Consider the following 26,519-nt stretch of genomic DNA (forward strand, 5'->3'; position numbering starts at 1 on the left):
TTTTGCACCTCTCTCGTCCCACTTGCACATCAGATCTACATCCTTTGCCACTGTCCGACCAATGCGCTGAATGCCACCACTCATGCATCCCGCACTGACGCCCTCTCCTCACTCTAAAGCTACTCTTGTGCCTTCCTGCTTTCAGATGGTCAAGAGGAGGTCCCTCAACTTGCCAGTGACAGACCCTCCGAGGAGGAGCAGGAGGAGGAGCAAGAGGAAGGCGGCCCATCAGGAGAACCCTCAGCCGCGGCCACCCAGGCCAATGTAGGGGACACGTCTTCCCTGGAGGGCAGCGTGGCGGAAGTGTCGAAGGGGAGGGGAGCTCCTGGGACCTGCGTGCTGCAGAAAGGCGGGAGGGGGGTGGAAGCTCGGCGGCCTTCTCCCCAGAGGGGGGATGCGTCGGAGGGGAGTCCAATTGCTGGGCCCAGCGGCCTCCAGCAACGGAGGAAGGGTCGGCCAGCTCGGCGGCCTTCTCCCCAGAGGGAGAGTCCGGCCTCCAGTCAGGAGATGCTCTTCGCTGAGGAGATGGAACGCCTCGAAGGCTTGTCCACAGACTCGGAGCGCCGGCACATGGAGCTCATGGCGGCAGTGGCACGGTTGCCTGAGTCCATCGATTCGCTCTCTCGGAGTGTGGCCGAGTTCGGGCCCTTAGAGGCCACCAGTCGGGCGGAATACCGGGCAGATCTGTCAGCGACTGGCCAGGTGATTAGTGGTGCCGTCCAGTCACTGGCTGCTCTGCTGCGGTCAGTGAACAGGTCAACACGGGCACTCACTGCTGCCACACTCACGGTGTCAGCCAGGCATCGCCAGGGCACCCGGCGCGCTGCAGCAGCACATCGGTCTGTCCCTCGGCAGATTGGTGCGAATGCTGCAGTGCTGGCCCGGGCGATTGCCAGTGTCTCAGGTGACCAGCGAGCGCCTGCCATCCGCCAGCTTGCCGCCATTCCTCCAGCCGCCACTGCCACTCCCCCAGTGGAGCTGCCAGGAGCTGCTGCAGCGACTGATGCTGGCCAGCCACAGCTGCAGCAATCAACAGCCGACCGCTCGACGGCCAGACCTCGACTAGGCCGACCCCCAAGGGCATCTGCCGTCACGACATGTGCCCCTCAGGAGCCTGCCCTCAGCCTTGCAGCAGCCAATGGCCTTACTTTGAGGCGGAGCAGCAGGGCGGGCAGGGGCCACCCAAAGATGGCCAAGGCATCGCCATAGCGGGCCAAATAGTCGAATGTGTGGCCATTTGTGTTTGTTTCTTGAGGCCGAGAATTGGATGTTTGTTTTTTGAAGGCCGATGATGTGATGTTTGTTTTGGACGAAGGCCAAGAATGACGGCCATTTTAGTTGCCCTATTTTGTTAATCCTCCCCAGGTTGTGGGAGCGAGTAATGTGTTTGAGTGTTTTTTGGGGGTTTCATCTGTTTTTGGTTTTCATGTGGGAAGGGCCCAGAGTTTGTACAATAAAGCATTTTATTTATTCACATTGTCCATGTTTGATCTTTGAAGTGTTTGATGCCTTAACCGGCTGAGGGCTTGCGGAGCGGCTGCAATCATGTTCTATCATTGGCACAAGCCATTCCCTGACAGGGGGCCTAGAAGTGACGTTCAATAAGCCGACGACGGGCGGCCCTTGGACCTTGTGCGTCCCTCCTGGGCTGGTACTCCTCGTCCTCGTCATCCTCATGCTCCTCCTGCTCCTCCTCCTGAGGTGGTGGTCCAACATGAGGTGGCAGTGCCTGAGTCCTGCGAATAGCCAGGTTGTGCAGCATGCAGCAAACGACGACGAATTGGGAGACTCGATCCTGCGAATACTGGAGGGCTCCCCCGGAGCGGTCGAGACAGCGGAACCGTTGCTTGAGCATGCCGATTGTTTGTTCTATGAGGCTCCTCGTCGCTTGATGGCTCTCGTTGTATGCCTCTTCAGCGGGGTCGTGGGCGCGCGGAGCGGGGTCATGAGCCAGGCACACAAAGGATAGCCTTTGTCCCCGATAAGCCATCCTCTTGGGGGAGGCTGTGCCTGGAACATGTCAGCCACAGTTGTCTGTCGCAGGATAAAGGCATCGTGGCTGCTGCCTGGAAAGCGGGCATTGACAGCTAGGATGCGCTGCCTGTGGTCACACACCAGCTGTACATTGAGGGAATGGTAGCCCTTCCGGTTGTGGTACTCCTCGGCATGCTCAAGAGGTGCCCGCAAAGCCACATGCGTGCAGTCAATGGCGCCCTGCTATTCTTGCAAACCCCACTGCACGCTGCTGCTGCTTGTCCAGGGTCATGGGGAAGGAGATGAATTGATGTCTCCTTCTGAAAAGGGCTTCGGTCACCTGGCGGATGCAGCAATGCACGGCGAACTGGGAGATGTTAGCGATGTCCCCAGTAGCGGATTGGAAGGAGCTGGAGGCATAGAAGTTGAGAGCCACCGTCACCTTCACTGCCACCGACAGAGACGTCCTGCGCATCAGCTGTGGCTGCAGATCTCTCTGAAGCAGCCGGCAGATGTCTGCAACCACCTCCCTTCGGAATTGCAGCCTCCTAACACACATCGCGGCAGACATGGTCAGATAGGAGGTCTGCGGGCGGTATACCCTGCGTGGGTAAGGCCTCAGTTGGCGACGCCTGTTGCCCCCTCTGCGTCTAGCCAGGGCTGCCACTCTCTCATGGCATCTGTAAGCCCTTCTGGCATAAGGCTGAAATTCTGCGTTGCCACCCAATGCAGCCCCCATTATATGCTGGCAAACACTGAGCTCTGAATGAAGGCAAAGGTAATTGGTAAGCTCTGGCCTGAGCCAAAAATACCTGTCCAAGTGTTGGTCCAAAGCAGTAAACTCTTCTCCTTGGTCTCTGTCCAAAAAACCGTTGCACAAGAGTGAATGCTGCAAAATGGCTGGCCTTTATACTGCTGGGTAAGTGCCCTTTAATTAGCGCTCCCCCCGGCCCGGCTGGCCTGTGTACCGTTCCACTTCACAGTCGCTCGGGACGCCCGGCGCACAATGGGCCGGCGTGAGTGAAGTTCCGGTTTGGGGCGCACAAAGGGCGTTGCACTATTAAATGACGTCATGATCTGCGCGCGCAGCAGGGCGCGCGCTAAGACTTTGCGCCGGCGCTAAATGTGTCCTGAAGTTGGGGAGAGGCGCAGATCGCGCTGCGCCCGGGCGATAAGCGCCTAGCGCTCGAGATCTACTCCCCCTAAGGCGCTAACGGCTGGCGCGCCCAACTGAATTTCTAGGCCTATAGGTTTTTATTGGCTAAATAACAGAGCCCACCCTCGTGGGTGATCGGATCCAACAAGGAGGAATACCAGCCAGTCGACCACCTTTATACCTGGGCAAGCAGGCGGAGCCATGGGCGGAGTCAGCTGTGGCCCGCCCAGGTATAACAGCGTGGCAAGAGGTAACCTTGTGTCGTGATACAACAGTGTAAACAGTGATAACCATAGTGTAATGATATAAACAGTGATAACCATAGTGTAACGATAGTGAACGATAAAAGTGGTTTACCACATTCACCCCTTGTTTAAATTTGAGTCCGGCGGGGTGAAGTGTACTACCAGTTCGGGTATGTCAGTCTATCCGGAGGCCTCGTAAGCCTTTCTGATCGGCGCAGCAGCGGCGGCGGAGGTGTAGTATTCAAAGTTAAGGCTGGTGTCTGCGTGGTCGGCGAAGGCTCATGGGGTTCCGGCATGCTGTCTACCGGGGCTGGATTTGGGGGAGTGGTGGGGGGTAACGGTGGTGTCTCAGGGGTGCCCGAGCGTGCGAGGTCTCGTAAGGAGACTGTGTCCTCCCGCCCGTCTGGGTATGCCACATAGGCGTACTGGGGGTTGGCGTGCAGGAGGTCCACCCTCTCGACCAGGGTGTCCGTTTTATGGGCCCTCACGTGCTTCCGCAGCAAGACGGGCCCCGGAGAAGTCAGCCATGTTGGTAGCGAGGTTCCCGTAGTCGACTGCGGCAGCGCAGAGCTGGGGCAGGACGAGAAGTTTAAAATTTTTATACTCCGTGCCCCTAACCGACAGGGTCACAACACAGTAGCCGCTGATGTCTGTTGAATGGGACCTCGACGCCATTGAGATCCGGTTACGCATTGGCCGGACAGTGAGGGAGTAGCGGCTCACCGTGTCTGGATGGATGAAACTCTCCGTGCTTCCGCTGTCGAACAGGCAGGTTGTGGCGTGGCCGTTTACTTTGATGTCCATCATGGACTTGGACAGGTGATGCGGGCGAGCTTGGTCAAGTGTGATGGAGGCTGTTTTTGGCTGAGCGAGCTGCTGTAGTCTGCGGGTGAGGCGGTGGTCGGGTCTGGAGACCAGGTGGTGGTCGAGTGTGGTGAACAAAATGGCGGCGCCCACGACGTTGAACAAAATGGTGGAGAAGATGGCCGCCCCCACAACTCACATGAGGCACTGCCGGCGTCGGTGGCCTTGATCAAAGATGGCCGCCCCACAACTCACACGAGGTGATGCTGGCATCTGTGGCCTTGATGAAAGATGGCCACCCCCACAACTCGCATGAGGCACTGCTGGCGTCTGTGGCTTTCCCCTTGCAGGCCTTCGTGAAGTGGCCTTTCTTGTGGCAGTCGGAGCAGGTCGCGTTTCTTGCAGGGCAGCGCGCCCTCGGGTGTTTCGCCTGGCCACAGAAGAAGCAGCCGGCGGCCCGATCGTGGGGTCCGATGTCGCAGCCGGTACCGGGGGTGGCGGTCCGGATCGGTTCCGGGACACCGACGCTGTGGTAGGCCCCAGGGGCGGCGGTGCGAGGGGTATTGCGGCCGGAGTCGGGCCCGAGTCCCAGGGTCGCGCAGCACAGTACCTGGAGTACGCCTCGAGGTCCCGATGGGCCACTTCCAAGGAGCGAGCGAGGATAGCAGCTGTTTTCAGGTCGAGGTCCTTTGATTCCAGCAGTCTTTGCCGTGAGTAGTCTGACCGAAGGCCTTTCACGAAGGCATCGCGGATATTTCCATCGGTATGTTCTGCAGCTGTTACGGCTTTAAAGTCACAGTCCCTGCCGAGTATTTGCAGCGCCCATAAGAAATCATCAACTGACTCTCCTGGCTGTTGCGAGCAGGATCTTAGGAGATGCCTGGCGTACATTGAGTTTACAGGGCTCCGGTACTGCTCTTTTAGCAGGTTGAGGGCGTCCTCGTATGTAGCAATGTCCTGGATGAGTGCAAATACTTTAGGGCTCACCTGGGCGGTCAGAACTCTTAGTTTGGATACCGGAGGCACGCCGGATTCTCCCAGGTAGGCTTCGAAGCAGCTCAGCCAGTGTTCGAAGTCGAGGGCTGAATTCGCAGCCTGTGGGTTTAGACCCAGGTACGGCGGTCGGAGGGCTCGCAGCCAGGCCGGCTGCTGGGGCTGTTGTAGCTGGCCGTTTGGCTGGGGCTGTTCGTTTGGCTGATCCGGTACAGACATTTCAAAATTTAGCCAATAAAATTGATATACCTATCAATTCAGTTCATGAAAAGCGACGAGTTAAGTTAGTAACTATAGGTTTTTATTGGCTAAATAACAGAGCCCACCCTCGTGGGTGATCGGATCCAACAAGGAGGAATACCAGCCAGTCGACCACCTTTATACCAGGGCAAGCAGGCGGAGCCATGGGCGGAGTCAGCTGTGGTCAGCCCAGGTATAACAGCGTGGCAAGAGGTAACCTTGTGTAGTGATACAACAGTGTAAACAGTGATAACCATAGTGTAACGATATAAACAGTGATAACCATAGTGTAACGATAGTGAACGATAAAAGTGGTTTACCACAGGGTGATTGGGCAGATGCATGGCAAATGCAGTATAACGTGGATAATTGCGAGGTTATCCACTTTGGTGGCAAAAACAGGAAGGCAGATTATTATCTGAACGGCAATAGATTGGGAAAAGGGGAAGTGCAACGAGACCTGGGTGTCCTTGTGCACCAGTCGCTGAAGGTAAGCATGCAGGTCCAGCAGGCGGTTAAGAAGGCAAATGGTATGTTGGCCTTCATAGCGAGAGGATTCGAGTACAGGAGCAAGGATGTCTTGCTGCAGTTGTACAGGGCCTTGGTGAGACCACACCTTGAGTATTGTGTGCAGTTTTGGTCACCTTATCTGAGGAAGGATGTTCTTGCCATGGAGAGAGTGCAGCGAAGATTCACCAGACTGATACCTGGGATGGCAGGAATGACGTATGAGGAGAGATTGGGTCGATTAGGCTTATATTTGCTAGAGTTTAGAAGAATGAGAGGGGATCTCATTGAAACTTATAAAATTCTAACAGGACTAGACAGACTAGATGCAGGAAGGATGTTCCCGATGGCGGGGGAGTCCAGAACCAGGGGTCACATTCTAAGGATAAGGGGTAAGCCATATAGGACTGAGATGAGGCGGAATTTCTTCACCCAGAGAGTGGTGAACCTGTGGAATTCTCTACCATACAGGGCAGTTGAGGCCAATTCATTAAATATATTCAAGAAGGAGCTGGATATATTTCTTGAGGCTAAAGGGATCAAGGGATATGGGGAGAAAGCAGGAACCGGGTACTGAATTTGGATGATCAGCCATAATCTCATTAAATGGCGGAGCGGGCTCAAGGGGCCGAATGGCCTACTCCTGCTCCTATCTTCTATGTTTCTATGTTTTTATCACCTAGAAGGGCAAGGGCAGCAGATGCATGGGAACATCACTGCCTCCAAGTTCCCCTCCAAGTCACACACCATCCTGACTTGGAAATATATTGCCGTTCCTTCATCGTCGCTGGGTCAAAATCCTGGAACTCCCTCTTTAGCAGCACTGTGGGAGTACCTTCACCACACGGACTGCAGTGGTTCAAGAAGGTGGCTCACCACCACCTTCTCTAGGCCAATTAGGGATGGACAATAAATGCTGACCTTGCCCGCAATGCTCACACCCCATGAACGAATTAAAACAAATTCTCAGCATTGCTGGCTGTGCAGCTGCCTCAGCAAGGAGAAGCACAACAAGGAGAAGGAGCCGGAGGACTGAAGCAGGTGTGCTCATGGCAGAGCCACCTCAGTCGGGTGGTCAGGGTGATTGAATGCTTGAACAAATGCTACATACCACCATCTGTACCATAAGCTTCACATACTGCCCAAAGCACCAGTCCCCCAGCACTCACCCACCAACAATCTCTACCTACCAACACTCACACTCACATCTCACACCTTTCACACAATGATAGCTATTCAACTATGGCAGGCACAATGGTCATTAGTTATTAGAATGAATGTGATATGTGTGATAAATTTATTAATGGAGTTTGCAATATTTTGTGGTGTCTCTCATTTCAATTTTGCACCTAGGAGGACGCTGTGATATGGCATGACACAGGGATGGTATGATGGGGATGTGGTGAACAAAAGGGATCTGGGGTTTAAGTCATCCTGGTATGAGACTGAAGGTCTGTTTGGAGGGCTCTGTGACCACCATCTTGGTGATGTGGAGCTGTCTAATAGACTGCTCGTTGCTTAATTGAAGGTAGGAGAAGTGCTGTCGGAATACCCTCAGAGGATAAGGCCTCCTGGTGTGAGCCTATCCTCATTTCTCTGTGCACATGTTCCCGTATTTCTCACTTCCTACGCTCCCTCCGCTGTAGATTCTGGAGGTCGAGGTGACATACCAGTACAGCCCCCATTAATGTTGCCGAGTGCAGCAGTTTGAATTTTTGAACAATAAATGTAGCTACTTTGTAGTTGCCAGAAGACTGCTGATACAAAGGAAGCTTGAAATTACTCATAGGAACTGTTCTAGTGGGTGAAACTGACAACAAACCACTGAAACTAACCTGCCCTGACAGCTGCCTTTAAATAACATCGTTGGTGCCCACTTCCTGGAGCTGCACGCCAGCTCTCCCTTTCACTGTCTGGTCAAGGCACTAAGGTAAGTGGCAACAATAAATTTTCCAGATCGGACAGCCAATGAGTGTTGCACGCTCATTGACATCACGATCTGCCTGGTGTTGAAGTCCCCGGTGGTACCTCGTAGCGGCGGCGCAATGTAGGGGGGTGGGGGAAGATTTGCCATGCGTTGCTGGATTTGCCCTGCCCTGGAGCTACTGCATCAGTGCCCCATTACTGCCATCTGCTCACGCTAGCAGGAAGCGCTAAGGTACTGAATTTTCCTCCCAAAATGTGTTCATCATATGGATAAAGAACTGGAATTTCCAATAGGCCATAAATTAACATCATTCTGTTTCTCCAGCAGTCATCTTCCTTGTACCTCCTCAAAATGTGCTAACTTTTGGCTTCTTGGTAAACTTATCTCTGGTTTGAACTAATGGAAAGAGGTTGCCATCAGGGACCAGAACCAGGTGTGACAGTTGGTGCATCCTTCAAACCTAATTGTGGACAAGCTCTTATAATCCATAATTCAGAATCAAACTCATGAGCATTTAGGAATGCATGGGATAATCGAGGGTGGCAAGCATGGGTTTGTTATAGGCACATTGGCCTAGAAATTCACTATGGCCCCGCCAGCTGGCTAGCGCCCAAAAGTTAGCGCTAGGCGCGGAGCCATTTGGGACCGTCAGATATTCAGTTTTTGCGCCCCAAGTCGGAACCGGGCGCTATCCCAGGGTGTGCCCGCCCCCGCTTGGGGCGCTGAAACTGAATTTCAGCGCTCTAGGCGCCGCTGCGCCACCCGCTGCGGAGCGGCAGGCTGCGGTACTGCAGGCCTCCTCCTTCTCTTAAGGGGGAGGTGCCTGCAACGGGGAGATCGCCGCTGGATAGTGCCGGCAAATGAGCCCGGCACCACGGAGAAGTGCCGGGTTCACGGAAAGCAGCCGGCAATGCCACGGGGGGAGGGGGGGTGGAGGAGGCTGGGGAAGGAGGTGCGGGCAGGCGGCCGCTGAAAAAGCGGCCGGCCGCACCTCCACCTTAAAGCGCCCCACTAAGGCTACAGTACGGCCCCGTTTTCTGGTCGCTGTTTGCGGCCGCTGCGGAAGAGGCGGCCGCAACTAAATATGGGGATCGGGCCGGTATCGGGGCGGAACCGGGGCACTGCGCACACCGATGACGTCATCGGTGCCGGCGCAGCGCTAACGGCTACTGCCGCCATTACCGCTGCGCTGAATATCAGCGCAAACTCCTGTATTGGCGCAGAAGCCCTCTTTTGGCGGTAACTGGCCGCAAAGCTGGCGGCGCCTTACTGAATTTCTAGGCCATTATGTTTGACAAACATTAATTGAGTTTGTTTATTTTAAGAGTGACTGTATAGATAAAGGGAATATTAAGTAGATGTAGTGTAAATGGATTCTCAGAATGTGTTCAATAAGGTGCCTGATAGGGGGCTTGTTGCAAAATTTAGGCATGGTGAAATGCAACAGCAATGAGCAGACAAGAAAAGAAGAGTTAGGGTTATTAATTGTTACTTGGATTGGAGAAAGGATAGAATTGGTGTACCCCAGGGTCAGTGCAGGGTCCACTTTTGTTCTTGATATAAATAGATGATTGGGACTTAGCAGTTCGCTGCAGAGTCTGCCATATCTATTTCTTTGATGACTTCAGAAGGACTATTCCGTTGGAACAATACAGATTGAGATATACTTTGCCATTTTGATTGGTACAAAGGAAATTTAATGGCTATAATTATGAATGTTTTTTGCCTTATCACACCCTATTGTTCAAATCTAATGCCTGATTAATGATATAGGTAATCATCAACCATGGCTGTATGACCCCTCCTTAGAAAGTAAGGCTTCATTTAAGACTTTTCAGATAAAACTATATTGTTTTTGTCAGTCAGCTCATTGATCCACTTTTAATTTTGATTGAAACTCAATTTTGAACAGTTAAAAATGAAGGTGCAGAATAATTATGATATAATAAAGGATGAAGATGAATGATAATGAACAATTTTACTTGTTTCAAGCAGGACAAGAATCATATTGTGAGCCTGTAGTTATTTTGTTCATGTAGAAACCAGTGGCAGAGTTAAGTTTAACTAACTTGGGAGGGAGGATAAACTTGAGGTTTGGCCGACTTGGCAGGGAGGGGGATTGAGCTGGAAACTGGGGAAGGCCGACAAAACTTGTCAGAAAGCCGAGCCAAGAACTGCACATAGTTGCAGGCTGAACCTGGAGGAAAAAGATGGGTGACCGAGGTTCCTGGGTTTGAAATGGAGGCGGTCCTCCAAAGCTGTGTTAGTTGACCTCAAAATGATTGGGTGGAGGGAGCATTATAATCACACCCTGACCGCCCTCTGGCTCAGCCACTGGTAGAAACCCATCACCATGTTTCAGTTTCCAATTCAAGCTACTGAGGAATCCACACCCATCTGTAGGGTTTCTGTTTGCACAATATGGAGTGCAAACTCTCTCTGGGGACATATCCCATTTATGTAAGTCCAGAGAGCTTAGGTGCAGGTTGGCAGAGCTGAAGTTTAAATATCACCAAATGTGCACAGGGGCACTGCTAAAACTGTGTAGCTTACCAGAACAGCTTACTTGTAAACTTCCCTCTCATTGTCCATTAAGGATCACTCTGCCATGAGGGCTTTGGTCTGCAGGATTACCTGGAGTTGATAGGGAAGAATCCTAACACCCAAAGATAAGTCTACGCCTCCAAGTTCCATTAGCAAGCTAGGCTGGCTGGTTGATTATCAACAGTGTCCTGGAATACTGCAGACATTCCTGGCATACTGTGGACATTCCTGGCTTAGATATTGGATTACCAGTCTACCATAGAGGGTTGATATGCTTCTGAATTTACATCACCATGTGCATCATCTTGGAGCCACCTTGACCCCAAAGAGAGCCCACCTACCTCCCCTCCAAGGAGGATAGTCACTTGTTGATCATTAGGCATTGACATTGCGTGTTTGAGTCCGCTCGAGGTGGACAGCAGATATTGGAGCTCCTCTCAAGTGGCAAGATGAGCAACACTGTGTGAGTGCATTACCACTATCCTTACCACAGCATGGACACACACTATACCAAATTGAATGATGGTTTCACTAGTTGAAAAAGTGGGCCTTCAGCAGCAACTGTTTGCTTTTCCGCAAGATAATCACAGTAGACACTGATCCCAGAATATGTGAGCACGTGTTCTCTCTCTCCTGGCCTCTTCCAGGAGCTTTGAAACTTAACATAAGAACATAAGAATTAGGAGCGGGAGTAGGCTATACTGGTCCCTCGAACCTGCTCTGTCATTCAATAAGATGATGGCTGATCTTCAACCTCAACTCCAATTTCCCACCCAATCCCCATATCCTTTGATAACCCTAGAATCCAAAAATCTATCTATCTCAGCTTTGAGTATACTCAATGATTCAGCATCTACAGCCCTTTGGGGTAGAGAATTACAAAGATTCACAACCCTCTGAGTGAAGAAATTCCATCTCAGTCTTAAATGGCCGACCCCTTATCCTGAGACTATGCCCCCTAGTTCTAGACTCTCCAGCCAGGGGAAACAACCTCTCGGCATCTACCCTGTCAATCCCCCTCAGAATCTTGTATGTTTCAATGAGATTACCTCTCATTCTTCTGAACTCCAGAGAGTATAGGCCCAATCTACTCAATCTCTCCTCACAGGACAACCCTCTCATCTCAGGAATCAATTGAGTGAACCGTCGTTGCACCGCCTCTAAGGCAAGTATATCCTTCCCCAGATAAGGAGACCAAAACTGTGCACAGTACTCTAGGTGTGGTCTCACCAAAGCCCTGTACAATTGTAGCCAAACTTCCTTACTAGAACATAAGAACATAAGAAATAGGAGCAGGAGTAGGCCAATCGGCCCCTCGAGCCTGCTCCGCCATTCAATAAGATCATGGCTGATCTGATCCTAACCGCCAATCTACGATCACAGAACTATCTCCTGAATCTAACAGAATTAGACACATGAAATAGGAGCAGGATCAGGCTACACGGCCCCTGGGCCCGCTCCGCTACCCACAGGGCTATGACCGATCCGAACCTAGACTCATGTCCAAATTCCTGCCCGCTCCCCATAACCCTTAATTCCCTTTACTTCTAGGAAACTGTCAATTTCTGTTTTAAATTTATGTAATGATGTAGCTTCTACAGCTTTTTGAGGCAGCATATTCCATGGACCTACCACCCTCTGAGTGAAGTCGTTCCTCCTCATCTCAGTTTTGAAAGAGCAGCCCCTTATTCAAAGACTATGCCCCCTAGTTCTAGTTTCACCCATCATCGGGAACATCCTCCCCGCATCCACCCGACCCAACCCCTTCACAATCTTATATGTTTCAATAAGATCGCCTCTCATTCTTCTGAACTCCAATGAGTAGAGTCCCAATCTACTCAACCTCTCCTCATATGTCCATCCCCTCATCCCCGGGATTAACCGAGTGAACCTTCTTTGTACTGACTCGAGAGCAAGTATGTCTTTTCTTAAGTATGGACACCAAAACTGTATGCAGTATTCCAGGTGCGGTCTCACCAATACCTTGTACAACTGAAGCAATACCTCCCTATTTTTATATTCTATCCCCCTAGCAATGAAAGCCAACATTCCATTGGCCTTCTTAATCACTTGCTGCACCTGCATACTAACCTTTTGAGTTTCGTGCACCAGGACCCCCAGATCCCTTTGTGCTTCAGTACTTTCCAGTTTCTTGCCATTAAGATAATAATTTGCTCTACGATTTTTCCTGCCAAAGTGCATAACCTCACACTTTCCAGTATTGTATTCCATCTGCCAAATCTCTGCCCATTTACTTAGCCTGTCTATGTCCCCTTGCAGGTTTTTTATGTCCTCCTCACTCACTACTTTCCCTCCCATCTTAGTATCATCTGCAAACTTTGATATGTTACACTCGGTCCCCTCCTCCAAATCGTTAATATAGATTGTAAAGAGTTGGGGACCCAGCACTGACTCCTGCGGAACACCACTAGTTACTGATTGCCAGTCTGAGAATGAACCATTTATCCCAACTCTCTGCCTTCTGTTAGATAGCCAATCCTCTATCCATGCCAGAATATTACCCCCAATCCCATGATTTTTTATCTTAAGCAATAATCTTTTGTGTGGCACCTTGTCAAATGCCTTTTGGAAGTCTAAATACACTACGTCCATTGGTTCCCCTTTATCCACCCTATAGGTTACTTCCTCAAAGAACTCCAGCAAATTTGTCAAACATGATTTCCCCTTCATAAAACCATGCTGACTTTGTCCTATTAAATTATGATTATCCAAATGTCCTGTTACTGTCTCCTTAATAATGGACTCCAACATTTTACCTACCACAGATGTTAGGCTAACCGGTCTATAGTTTCCAGCCTTCTGCCTACTGCCCTTTTTAAATAAGGGTGTTACATTAGCAGTTTTCCAGTCTGCCGGGACCTTTGCTGAGTCCAGGGAGTTTTGGAAAATTATTACCAATGCATCCACAATCCCTACCGCCACTTCCCTCAAGACCCTAGGATGTAAGCCATCAGGTCCAGGGGATTTATCCGCCTTGAGTCCCATTATTTTACCGAGTACCACTTCCTTAGTGATTTTGATCGTGTTTAGCTCCTCCCCCCCTATAGCCCCCTGTTTGTCCAGTGTTGGGATATTCTTAGTGTCCTCTACTGTAAAGACTGATACAAAATACTCATTCAGTGTTTTTGCCATCTCCATATTTCCCACCATTAATTTCCCGGTCTCATCCTCTAAGGGACCAACATTTACTTTAGCCACCCTTTTTCGTTTTATATAACTATAAAAACTCTTACTATCTGTTTTTATATTTTTTGCTAATTTACTTTCATAATCTATCTTCCCTTTCTTAATCAATCTTTTTGTTATTTTTTGCTGCCTTTTAAAGTTTTCCCAATCCTCTATCCTCCCACTAGATTTGGCTACCTTATATGCCCTTGTTTTTAGTCGAATACTATCCTTAATTTCTTTACTTAGCCACGGATGGCTGTCTTTTCTTTTACACCCTTTTCTTTTCAGTTGAATATATATTTTTTGGAAGTTGTAAAATAACTCCTTAAATGTACACCACTGATCATGTATCATCTTACCCTTTAATCTATTTTCCCAATCCACTCTACTCAATTCCGCTCTCACACCTTCATAGCCTCCTTTATTCAAGCTTAGCACGCTTGTTTGAGATCCAACCTTCTCACCCTCTAATTGAATATGGAATTCAACCATGTTATGGTCACTCATTCCAAGGGGATCCTTTACTAGGACATTTTTAATTAATCCTGTCTCGTTACACAGGACCAGATCTAAGGTTGCTTGTCCCCTGGTCGGTTCAGTTACATACTGCTCAAGAAACCCATCCCTAATACACTCAATGAACTCATCCTCAAGGCAGCCCTGCCCAGTTTGATTTGTCCAATTAATATGATAGTTAAAACCCCCCCTAATTATAGATGTTCCCTTATTACAAGCCTCAACTATTTCCTGATTGATACTCCGTCCAACCGAGTTGCAACTGTTCGGAGGCCTATAGACTACGCCCACTAGTGTTTTTTTCCCCTTATTATTCCTTATCTCCACCCAAACTGTTTAATTATCCTGATCTTTTGACCCAATATCATTTCTCTGTATTACAGTGATTCCTTCCTTTATTAACATAGCCACCCCACCTCCCCTTCCTTCCTGCCTGTCCTTCCTGATCGTTAAATAACCTGGTATGTTTAATTCCCAGGCATTGTCACCTTGCAGCCATGTTTCTGTAATGGCCACAAGATCATACCCATATGTAGTTATTTGTGCCATTAACTCGTCTATTTTGTTACGGATGCTACGTGCATTCAGATAGAGAACTTTCAAATATGTTTTGTGACACTTAGTTCCTGCTTTTGCCCTTTTTATTACTTTACCTTTTACTCCATACCTTCTGCCCCTTCCTGACACACTCTGGTTTTTAATTTCCCCACTGCTACCTAAGTCTATGACCTTCTCTGTTGTTATTTTTATTATTTGCTCTCTAGGAACCTCCCCCCCCACTAGTTAGTTTAAAGCCCTCTCTACAGCCCTAGTTATTTGATCCGCCAGGACTCTAGTCCCAGCACTGGCCAAGTGAAGCCCGTCCCAACGGAACAGCTCCCTCCTGCCCCAGTACTGGTGCCAGTGTCCCAGGAAGCAAAACCCATTTCTCCCACACCAGTCTTTGAGCCACGCATTTAACTCTCTAATTTTATTAGTCCTAGCCAAATTTGCTCGTGGCTCAGGTAATAATCCAGAGATTATTACCCTTGAGGTTCTGTTTTTTAATTTGACCCCTAGCTGCTCATACTCCTTTAACAGAACCGGCTTCCTAGTCCTATCTACGTCGTTTGTACCAACATGGACCACCACGACTGGATCCACCCCCTCCCACTGCAAGTTTCTTTCCAGCCCAGAGGAGATGTCCTTAACCCTGGCACCGGGTAGGCAACGCAGCCTACGGGACTCTCGCTCTTGGCTGCAGAGAACTCTATCTATCCCTCTAATAATACTATCCCCTACCACTACAACATTTCTATTTACTCCCCCCTCTTGAATGGCCCCCCGTTCCACGGTGCTGTGGCCAGGTTGCTCATCCTCCCTGCAGTCCCTGCTCCTGTCCACACAGGGAGTAAGAACCTCGAACCTGTTGGCCAAGAGCAAGGGCTGCGGCTCCTCCAACACTACCTCCTGGATCCCCGTACTTGCCTCGCTTGTAGTCACACCATCCTGACCCTGGCCATGTGCTACATCTGAATTAATTAACTTCATAGGTGTGACCACCTTCTGGTACAGTGAGTCCAGGTACTTCTCCCCCTCCCTGATGTGTCGCAGTGTCTGAAGCTCAGACTCCAGCTCATCAACACAGAGCTGGAGATCCTGTAGCAGCAGACACTTGTCACAGATGTAATCACCGTGAGCCTCAATGGGGTCTACCGGCTCCCACATCTCGCAACAGTAACACATCACCTGCTCCATTCTATGTAATTAATTAAACTTTTTATTGTTACCTGATTTTAGATGCTAGTATCCCCTTTAATTAATTGGGTTTAAATTAAATCAATCCCTCTAATTACACCAGTTAAATGGTTTACCAACAGTCACTCTGCAGCAGAAAGGCCTTATTATGTACAACCAGTTAAAGATATACTCTAGGGCGCTTATTTACCAACTGTCCCCACTACACCACAGAGACCCTAGAAAAAAAACCGCAGAATTTAAGCTTGTAATGAAAAGGAGAAAGAAAGAAATACTCACCAACCAATCACTTACCTGCTTCCTGGTGACGTCACACTTGGATTACTTTTTACCTCTCTCCTCTGCTGCGGAGTTGGTACGCCTCACCTCGCAACTGCCGGTATTTAAGCTCTGCCGCCGGTCACTGCTTCCTCACAGGTCCGATGCTCTGATTGGGCCTCACCTCGCAACTGCCGGTATTTAAGCTCTGCCGCCGGTCACTGCTTCCTTGAATGAACAATTCATGAGGCTGTTCCGTGACTCGTTTTGCATCGCCGATCACGACTCTGTAACCGACACCAAGGCCTTTCCCAGAATGCCCCGCACCGACTCCGTCCGACTGGATCTGAGTGCCGACTGGATCCGATTACTCTTGTACTCCAACCCCCTTGCAATAAAGACCAACATGCCATTTGCCTTCCTGATTGCTTGCTGTGCCTGCATGCTAACTCTCTGTGTTTCCTGTACGAGGACACCTAAATCTCTGAACACTAACATTTGATATTTTCTCACCATTTGAAAAAGATTCTGTTTTTCTATTCTTCCTACCAAAGTGAATAACCTCACATTTCTGCACATTATACTCCATCTGACACCTTATTGCCCACTCACTTAACCTGTCTATATCCCTTTGCCAGCTCTTTGTACCTCCTGAGAGCATACTTTCCCACCTAGCTTTGTATCATCAGCAAACTAGGATACATTGCACTTGGTCCCTTCATCTGTAAATATCTGAGGCCCAAGCACTGATCCTTGCGGTACCCCACTAGTTACAGCCTGCCAACCAGAAAATGACCCATTTATCCCTACTCTCTGTGTTCATAAAACCATGTTGACTCTGCCTAATCATATTATGATTTTCTAAGTGCCCTGCTACCACATCCTTAATAATGGATTCCAGCATTTGCCCGACGACTGATGTCAGGCTAACTACTTTCTCTCTCCCTCCTTTCTTGAATAGCAGGGTTACATTTTCTACCTTCCAATCCGTGGGGATCGTTCCAGAATTTAGAGAATTTTGGAAGATCACAACCAATACGCCCATTATTTTTCCAGCCACCTATTTTAGAACTCTAGGATGCAGGCCATCAAGTCCAGGGGATTTTTCAGCTTTTAGTCCCATTAGTTTCTCAAGGACTTTTTCTCTACAGATATTAATTACTTTAAGTTCCTCACCCCTGTTAGCCCCTTGTTTCCCCACTATTTTTGTTGTGCTATTTGTGTCTTCTACTTTGTTTACTTTGTTTAAAGCCTCTGCCATTTCCTTATTCCCCATTATAATTTCTCCTGTCTCAGCCTCTAAAGGACCAATGCTTACTTTTGCTACTCTCTTTTTACATACTTGTAGAAGTTCTTACAATTTAAAAAAATGTTTCTTGCTGGTTTACTCTCATTCTATTTCCTCCCTTTTTATCAATTTTTTGGTCATCCTACTATTCTTTGCAACATTATAAGCCTCCTCTTTTTATCTAATACTATACTTAACTTCTTTAGTTGGCTACGGATGGATCATTTTTCCTGTGGAGTTTTTATTTTTCAGTGGAATGTATTTTCATTGAGAATTTTGGAATATTTCTATAAAAGTTTGCCACTGCTTATCATACCTTTTAATCTAATTTCTCAATCTACTGTAGCCAACTCACCTCCCATACCTACGTAATTGGCTTTATTTAAGTTTAAGGCACTAGTTTTGGACTTAAGTATTTCACTCTCAAGCCCAATGTCAAATTCCATCATATTATGATCACCCTATCCCAGAGGATCCTTTACTATGAGATTACTAATTAACCCTGTCTCATTACACAAGACAAGATCTAAAATAACCTGTTCCCTGGTTGGTTCCATGACGTATTGTTCTAGGAAACTCGAATACATTCCATGAACTCGTCCTCCGGACTACCTTTGCCAATTTGATTCGCCCAGTCTATATGAAGATTAACAGACTGTCCTTGTGGGAGCCAAAGAAAGATAACAGATCCTGGCTCCATAATCACAAGATAATAAATGAAGGTCAAAGTGATTCAGGAGACACATCTTCTAATGAAACTCTTAAGGCCCTGCGACAATTATTATAATGAGGAGCTATTTGTATACTATACTGTTATATTTTAAACAATTCATTTTGAGACCAAGCCTGGAAATTACTTTCAGTGATATTAGGGGACTAGCACTTATAGCATGTGTATGACATTTCTTTGGCCACTGATTTAACAGAAGTGTTAATCTGTTTAAAATAAGAACATAAGAAATAGCAGGATTAGGACATTTGGCCCCTCGAGCCTGCTCCGCCATTCAATAAGATCATGGCTGATCTGATCTTGGCCTCAACTCCACTTTCCCGCCCGCTCCCCATAACTCTTGACTCCCCTGTAGCTCAAAAATCTGTCTATCTCCACCTTGAACATATTCACTGACCCAGCCTCCACAGCTCTAGGGGTAGAGAATTCCAAAGATTCACAACCCTCTGAGAGAAGAAATTCCTCCTCATCTCGGTTTTAAATGGGCGACCCCTTATCCTGAAACTATGCCCCCAAGTTCTAGATTCCCCCATGAGGGGAAACATCTTCCCTGCATCTACCCTGTCAAGCCTTAGAATCTTATATATTTCAATAAGGGCACCTCTCATTCTTCTAAATTCCAATGAGTATAGGCCCAACCTGCTCAACCTTTCTTCATAAGACAACCCCTTTATCTCAGGAATTAATCTAGTGAACCTTCTCTGAACTGCCTCCATTGCAAATATATCCCTCCTTAAATAAGGAGACCAAAACTACATGCAGTACTCCAGATGTGGTCTCGCCAGTGCCCTGTACAGTTGTAGCAAGACTTTCCCACTTTATACTCCATCCCCCTTGCAATAAGGGCCAACATTCCATTTGCCTTCCTAATTACTTGCTGTACCTGCACACTAACTTTTTTGTGTTTCCATGTAGGAGGACCCCCAGATCCCTCTGTATCGCAGCATTTTGTAGTCTCTCTCCAATTAAATAATAATTTGCTTTTTTATTCTTCCTACCAAAGTGGATAACCTCATATTTTCCCACATTATACTCCATCTGCCAAATTCTTGCCTAGTCAGTGTCAGCTGTGGCTTTGTGGGTAGCACACTCACCTCTGAGTCAGAAGGTTGTGGGTTCGAGTCCCACTCCCGGGACTTGAGCACATAAAGCTAGGCTGACACTCCAGTGCAATGCTGAGGGAGTGCTGCACTGTTGAAGGTGCCGTCTTTCGGATGAGACGTTAAACCGAGGCCCTGACTGCTCTCCCAGGTGGACGTAAAAGATCCCATGACACTATTTTGAAGAAGAGCAGGGGAGTTATCCCCGGTGTCCTGACCAATATTTATTCCTCAACCAACATAACAAAAACAGATTATCTGGTCATTATCACATTGCTGTTTGTGGGAGCTTGCTGTGTGCAAATTGGCTGCTGCGTTTCCCACATTACAACAGTGACTTCACTTCAAAAAAGTACTTCATTGGTTGTAAAGCACTTTGTGACGTCCGGTGGTCGTGAAAGGCGCTATATAAATGCAAGTCTTTCTTTTTCTTTCACTCACTTAACCTATCTATATCCCTTTGCAGACTCTTTGGCTGCGATTTTATTAATGGAGGCGGGTTGAGGGCGGGCCTGCTGCTTGGCAGCTTTCGGACCTGCTCCCGGATGCTGCCGCCCAGCAGTTACAATTTTACCTTGATTGGCCTTGTTACGGCCGACGTGCAGGTCCCTCCAGGCAATTGCTTGGAGCATGTCAGATTCTCGCCTCTGATGATGCGTTGTTTGAGTAAAAATTTAAAGGGGCCATGTCCCCTTTGCAAAATCATTAGGCTTTTTCTCTTAAAGGTGCTGGCTGCTGCAGGAATGGCAGCCCCAAAAACTAAGGCTGCACCCAGGTTCAATGAGGGCTCCTTCCATGCTCTTGTGGAGGGAGTTAGAGGATGTCAGGAGGTCCTCTTCCCTGGAAACGGAAGGAGGAAGCCTCCTCAGCAAACCAAGGCAGCTTGACTGCAAATTGCTGATGAGGTGAGTTCGAGGTCTGTGTACAGACGCACATGGGTTCAGTGTTGATAAAGGTTTAATGATCTGCTGAGATCACCTAATGTGTGGCCCCTGTGTTAGGGAAATGGAAGTTCAAGAGTGAGGGCTCAGGGCGAATTCCATGTAGAATGTTGGTGGTGATACTGAGCGCAAACCACCATTTATTGGACAGATGATGCCGGGGTTTTGAGAATATTGGACTTATATTCATCTCCTGTGGTTGAAGCGTAAGCTTACGCGAATCTGGCATGGATGAGTGCATCCCTTGCCTGACGGCCAGCAATGTGGTCGCCTGCTGCTGGATTGGCCACATCAGGCCCCGCAAGGCATCGCTCCCCGTACTCCTCTTCATCCTCCTCCTCGTTTGCCTCCTTGTCCTCTCCCTCTTCTCCTGAGGAGGCTGTGTGCTGAGCCACTTGTTCATCTGGCAGCACTAAGCCGCGTTGCTGTGCGATGTTGTGCAGGGCACAACAGACCATGACGATTCTGGACACCCTGGCTGGTGTATACTTGCAAAGCTGCTCCAGATCTGTCGAGGCATTGGAAGCACATTTTGAGTAAGCTCGATGATATTTCTGGTGGATATGTAACTCACATTGTACCGCTCCTCAGCATCATTTGATGGCCTCCTCATCTGTGTCATAAGCCACTTTTTCATGGGATAGCCGTTGTCGCCAAGAAGAAATCCGGAAAGTTGGTTTGGCGGATGGAAGAGCTGAGGCACAGTAGACTGGTGCAGAATGGAGGTGTCATGGCAACTGCCAGGGTACTTTGCCCAAACATGCATGATGATTTTCCTGTGGTTACACACCAGCTGGACGTTCAGGGAGTGGAAGCCCTTACGGTTGACAAATACAGCTGGATTGTAATAGGGGGCCCTAATGGTTACATGTGTGCAGTCGATGACACCCTGCACCATTGGCAAGCCTGTCATATTAGCAAGGCCAACTGCACGCGCCATCACACTTGGGCCATCCGTGGAGAAGTGGATGTAATTTTGCGCCTTTGCAAAGAGGGCATCGGTGACCTGCATGATGCAGGTGTGTGCAGCCGACTGGGAGATGCCATTGATGTCTGCAAAGAAGCTGAGTGCAGTGGTGACTTTGACAGCAACTGGTAAGGAGCGTCCACACACTCCTCTGGGCACCAGGTGTTGTTGCAGCATTTTGTAGATGTCAGCGACTATGTCTCTCGAAAGTCTCAGCCTCCTTTGGCTCAGCTGCTTAGTCATGCTGAGGAAGCTGATCCTCTGCCTGTGTTGGGGGTATCTCCTGTGGCGAAGTGCAGCCCTGCACTGAGGCACTCCGCCCTGTGCATCATCAGGTGGGTGAGGAGGAGGTTGGCGCTCCTGGTGCTGGTGCTGCTGTTGTGGCTGGTTGTGGTGCTGCTGCGGCTGCTCTTCCTCCGAATCTGATGACCAGGATGAGAGGATATAAATGGTTCCCATCCTGTTGCTATAGATTTCATTTGAGACAAGAAGCTTGCAAGCGCACAGTCAAAGTGGCCTGAAATTATTCCAATCAGGTCACACTGCAGATGGCTATCAGCTTGAACAGTCACAAGGTCAGTAGATTTGAAAAATCTTATTCCAAACCTCCAACAACAAAGTTGTTGCATTTGAATGTCAGCCATGTTACAGGAGCGCTTTTAAAGTGCTGCAGCAATGACTATAAATCATGTCTTCCAGCAACTCATCTAGTTGCAGCTGGCCTGTTTCTGACAAGATGGGAAACAGGAGCCAGAAGCATGAAAATGGGAGACCACTGTAAAAATAGGATTTGCAAAGCAGTTAACAGGCTGTTAACTACCAGTTCCATCGGTTCCAGTCGGGTCAGTTTGGGAGTGGCTGACCCGACACTCACGAAAATTGTGTGGGGGCGGGCTGGAGGTGGCTTGGCAGTCTGAAGCCATTTTTTCCCATTTTCGCTGCCCAACTGCCTCCAAACCCGCCTCCTCAGGGCTATTAAAATTGAGCCCAAAATTTGTGTCCTCCTCACAACTTGCTTTCTCACCTATCTTTGTACCATCAGCAAATTTGGCTACAGTACATCCAAGTCATTAATATAGATTGTAAATAGTTGAGACCCCAGCACTGATCCCTGTGGCACCCCACTAGTTACAGTTTGCCAACCTGAAAATGACCCATTTATCCCGACTCTCTGTTTTCTGTTAGTTACCAATCCTCTATCCATGCTAATATATTACCCCCAACCCCGTGAGCTCTTATTTTGTGCAGTAACCTTTTATGTGGCACCTTATCGAATGCCTTCTGGAAATCCAAATACACTACATCTAATGGTTCCCCTTTATCCACCTTTCTTGCTACATCCTCAAAGAACTCTAGTAAATTTGTTAAACACGATTTCCCTTTCATAAAACCATGTTGACTCTGCTTGATTGTATTTTCTAAATGTCCTGCTATTACTTCCTTAATAATGGATTCCAGTATTTTCTCAATGATAGATGTTAGGCTAATTGGCCTATAGTTTCCGGCTTTCAGTCTCCCTCCTTTCTTGAATAGGTGCGTTACATTTGCGTTTTCCAATCCGCTGGGACCTCTCCAAAATCCAGGGAATTTTGGTAGATTACAACCAATGCATCCACTATCTCTTCAGCCACTTCTTTTAGGACCCTAGGATGCAGGCCATCAGGTCCAGGGGACTTGTCAACCTTCAGTCCCATTAGTTTGCCTAGTACTTTTTCTCTAGTGACAGTGATTGTTTTAAGTTCCTCCCTCCCTATAGCCCCTTGATTATCAATTATTATTGGGATGCTTTTAGTGTCTTCTACCATGAAGACTGATACAAAATATTTGTTCAAAGTCTCTGCCATTTCCCTGTTTCCCATTATTAATTCCCCAAACTCATCCTCTAAGGGACCAACATTTACTTTAGCTACTCTCTTGCTTTTTATATACTTGTAGAAGCTCTTACTGTCTGTTTTTAGATTTTTTGCTAGTTTACTCTCATAATCTATCTTCTCCCGCTTTATTATTTTTTTAGTCATCCTTTGCTGGTTTCTAAAAATTTCCCAATCCTCTGGCCCACCACTAATCTTCGCAACATTGTATGCATTTTCTTTCAATTTGATACCATCCTTAACTTCCTTAGTTAGCCACGTGTTAAAATAACAGACAAAAGAATGTTTAACAAACAAGTTTGTTTGTCCATTAATACCACCAACAGTGATTTCTAAGCTGAAAGTAGTATAGCAAGAAACAACTTAGCCTCTCATTGTCTCAATCACTGATCACTTCCTTGTATCCCTCACCAGCCACCCCCCTACTGTGATCCAGCCCCATTTATGCTCACTGAAAAAAATTCTTGGCCAAGTAACTTACACTGCTCTTTCAAACTTCCAACATTCTAGCCTTTGGCCCTCCATTCGCCACAATACTTTTGCAGCTGTTCATTTGCTCAACGACTCGCTCACCTCTACCTTTGATGTGCTTGTATCCAGTGAAACCCGTACTCTGTCCCAGCCTGATTGTTCCCCCTGGCCTGAACCCCATTTTGCTTCCTCAAGTCTAAGGGCCGCAGACCTGAGTGTATTTAACACACAACTGACTTAACTATCCATCACCAATCTGGTTAGACCACATCAAGCACTAGTGGGCCTTCCTGTCCTCTATCAAACTGCTTACTACTCCAGGATCATCCTGAAAAGCAAATATAATTCCTGGCTTCTTTTCTGTACTACCAACACTCTCCTTCAACCCCTCTCCCCTGCTCCCTCCACCCTCGGCTCCAACAAAGTGCAAGGAGCTTATGGACTTCTTTGTCACTGAGAGTAAGACGATCCATTCAGCTGCGTCTGCTGCAACCCCCCTTCCCTTTGCCCACCAAGCCAAACCTCCCATAAGGTATCTCCTGCCCTAAACCTGAACCCGTGTCATTTTCTAATTTCTCTCCTATCTCATTCCATTCCCTCTCCAAGCTCATCTTGTTCATGAAACCCACCTCCTGCTGTCTTGACCCCATTCCCACTAAACTGCTGATCACCCAGTTTCCCTACATGGTCCCCATATTCACTCTACTCAGGTACTGCCCCCTGTCTTTCAAAACCAGTGTCATCAGTCCCTCCTTAAAAAAACACCCTCAACCCTTGCAAACTTCTGCCCCACCTCCAACCTCCTCTTCCTCTTCAAAGTTCTTGAATGTGTTGCTACCACTGAAATCCATGCTCATCTTTCCTACAACTTCATGTTTGAATCTCTCCAATCAGGTTTCTGTGTCTGCCTCTGCAACAGCCCTGAAATAGTCCGAATCAAAGTCACAAATGACATCCTCTGACAGTGATCGTGGTACGCAATCCCTCCTCATTCTTCTTGACCTCTCTGCAGCCTTTGACATGGATGGCCACACCATCCTCCTCCAATGCCTCTCCTCCGTTGTCCTACTCAGTGGAACTAGTCTTGCTTGGTTCCACTCTTACCTATTCAACCATAGCCATAGCATCTCCAGCAATGGCTGCCCCATTACCTCTGTAATCCCCCAAGGATCTATTCTTGGCCCCTACTAAAGAAACTTGGGCTTTCAACCTTGAAAACAGTGATTGAAAGGTAATCTCATAGCATTTATATGACATATAATAAATAGTATAGAAAAGGCAGAAATGGAACACTGCTTCAAATTAAGTCAAAACAATGGGGAATAACAAGAAGAATGGAACTTATATATATGTAACATATATATTGCAAGTGAAAAGTCAAAGTCCATTAATTTAAGATGTAAAGGGGATGTGGGTGGAGATCACAACTTTGCCTAATAAAGGATGCACAGAACTTGAAGCAGTTGATTATTCCCTTTAATAGTTTCATGTGGAGTGCAGGAGCCCAGTCTTTGCTTTCTTCTTTCTGTATTTGTTAATACCATGCTCCATTTTGTTGTATTGATTGAACTACTTGTTCTAGCAGATGACTACAGTGAAGAAGAGGAGGTGCATTCAATGGGTTACAAGAGGTTTGGTGAGTACTGATTACCAACAAGGTTTGCAAAACTAATCACTTACAGACAGATTTGTTAAATGAATAAAGGCGCCACAGTATGTACAGAAAAAACATAAAATTTGGCATTAACAGAACTGATTTTTTGAGGTGAGGATCATGTAATTAAGACGTCTCTACTGGAATACATCTAGTGCATTTCCCTGAGCATTATATTGGGTGTATCTGGAGAAGAGGGGATAGAGCTGATTGTAATTTAAGGAACATCACAAGACAACACCTTTGAGACTGGTTCTGGGAATGGATTCTCTGAATCCTCTTCAAATCAAGTTTATAAAAGGTTTGTATTTCTAAGCAATATTAGAACGATGAACCTTCCTGTCTAAATATATTTCAGAATTCAGTATACCTCACATAAGTGTACAGTTCTTCTTGAAGTTAAGATTCTACTTTTACTATTCAATTATCTCCCTGGAAACATGTTCTGTTAAGGAGACATTGATTTTCTGGAAAAGTATCTTGCCACGTGTTTATACACAAGGGACAGCATAATAATAAGATTGGTGCAATGTGCTATTGTGTCTACTGCTGCAAACGTCTTATTTTTCAATAGTTCTAATAAAATCTATGGTAATAATATAACAACCGCAGTGAAAAAGTTAATACAGAGGCTGATACTAAGTTTGACGGCGTGTCACAGTGGAGATTTAGGAGCAGCCTAGTCTTCGCTATTCCAGGAGTGTGAGTTCACCAAAAGTACCCTACCATTGGAAGTCTTATATACCTATTGTACATTGGCCCGGAATTTGCAGTCAGCAGCGAAGCGACGGCGTTCGCTGCTTACCTCGAAGAAAGCTGCCCACAAAGATCTTGCAATATCTGTGATGAAAACTTTAGCTTTGTCAACCTTAATTTGATTATAGCACTGTCAAAAGGGGATCCCCAACATACATTAACAGTGATGTCATCAAGCTGTCTAAGCAGCCAATCGCATTGAAGAATTCTTTCAGACAGCAAACCAGGAAATAAAAAGCACTGATTATCATTCAGTTTTTAAAAATTTTAGAGAGCGAAATAAAGATTGGGACATACACACGGGGTTAAGGTAGAAGCTGAAATAACATAAACAAACTTAAAAAAAATAGTTTTTATTTTAAAAATCTAGTGATTTTTGTCATAATGGAGAAATTTGACATTCTACAAATATAACATTTGTTTTCAGGGCCAGAAAGGTTGTTCAGCAGTCAATACGCCATTAAAACCCCAGTTACATCTATTTCAACAAGGCTTAACTTTTTACGGGCTGTTTAACAGTAATATTAGAGTGGAAAAGTGCAAGTTTTCTTCAGTTTAAGTGATTTCATTGATTGCCGGCTATGGGGAGTTCCAAAATGCAGCCTGTGGCAGAGCAGGGAATGGCTGACGGCAACTTCTGGATTCCCGCAT

At 47.4% G+C, this 26,519-nt stretch overlaps 1 protein-coding gene across 2 annotated transcripts in view; it reads left to right on the forward strand.

Moving 5' to 3' along the window:
• The window catches only part of colec12 (collectin sub-family member 12), a 354,609-nt gene that overhangs the window by 3,721 nt on the left and 324,369 nt on the right, over positions 1-26,519 (forward strand). Inside the window, exon 2 of one of the 2 annotated variants that reach the window (XM_085992803.1) lies at positions 25,041-25,094. In XM_085992803.1, the coding sequence (XP_085848929.1) occupies positions 25,041-25,094 (54 nt within the window). The remainder of the gene's footprint in view (positions 1-25,040; positions 25,095-26,519) is intronic. The other variant, XM_085992804.1, reaches the window with a different exon arrangement.

The sequence above is a fragment of the Somniosus microcephalus genome, chromosome 7 (assembly GCF_052327205.1).
Source record: "Somniosus microcephalus isolate GS21.2 chromosome 7, FLI_Smic_1.0, whole genome shotgun sequence".
NCBI lineage: Eukaryota > Metazoa > Chordata > Chondrichthyes > Squaliformes > Somniosidae > Somniosus > Somniosus microcephalus.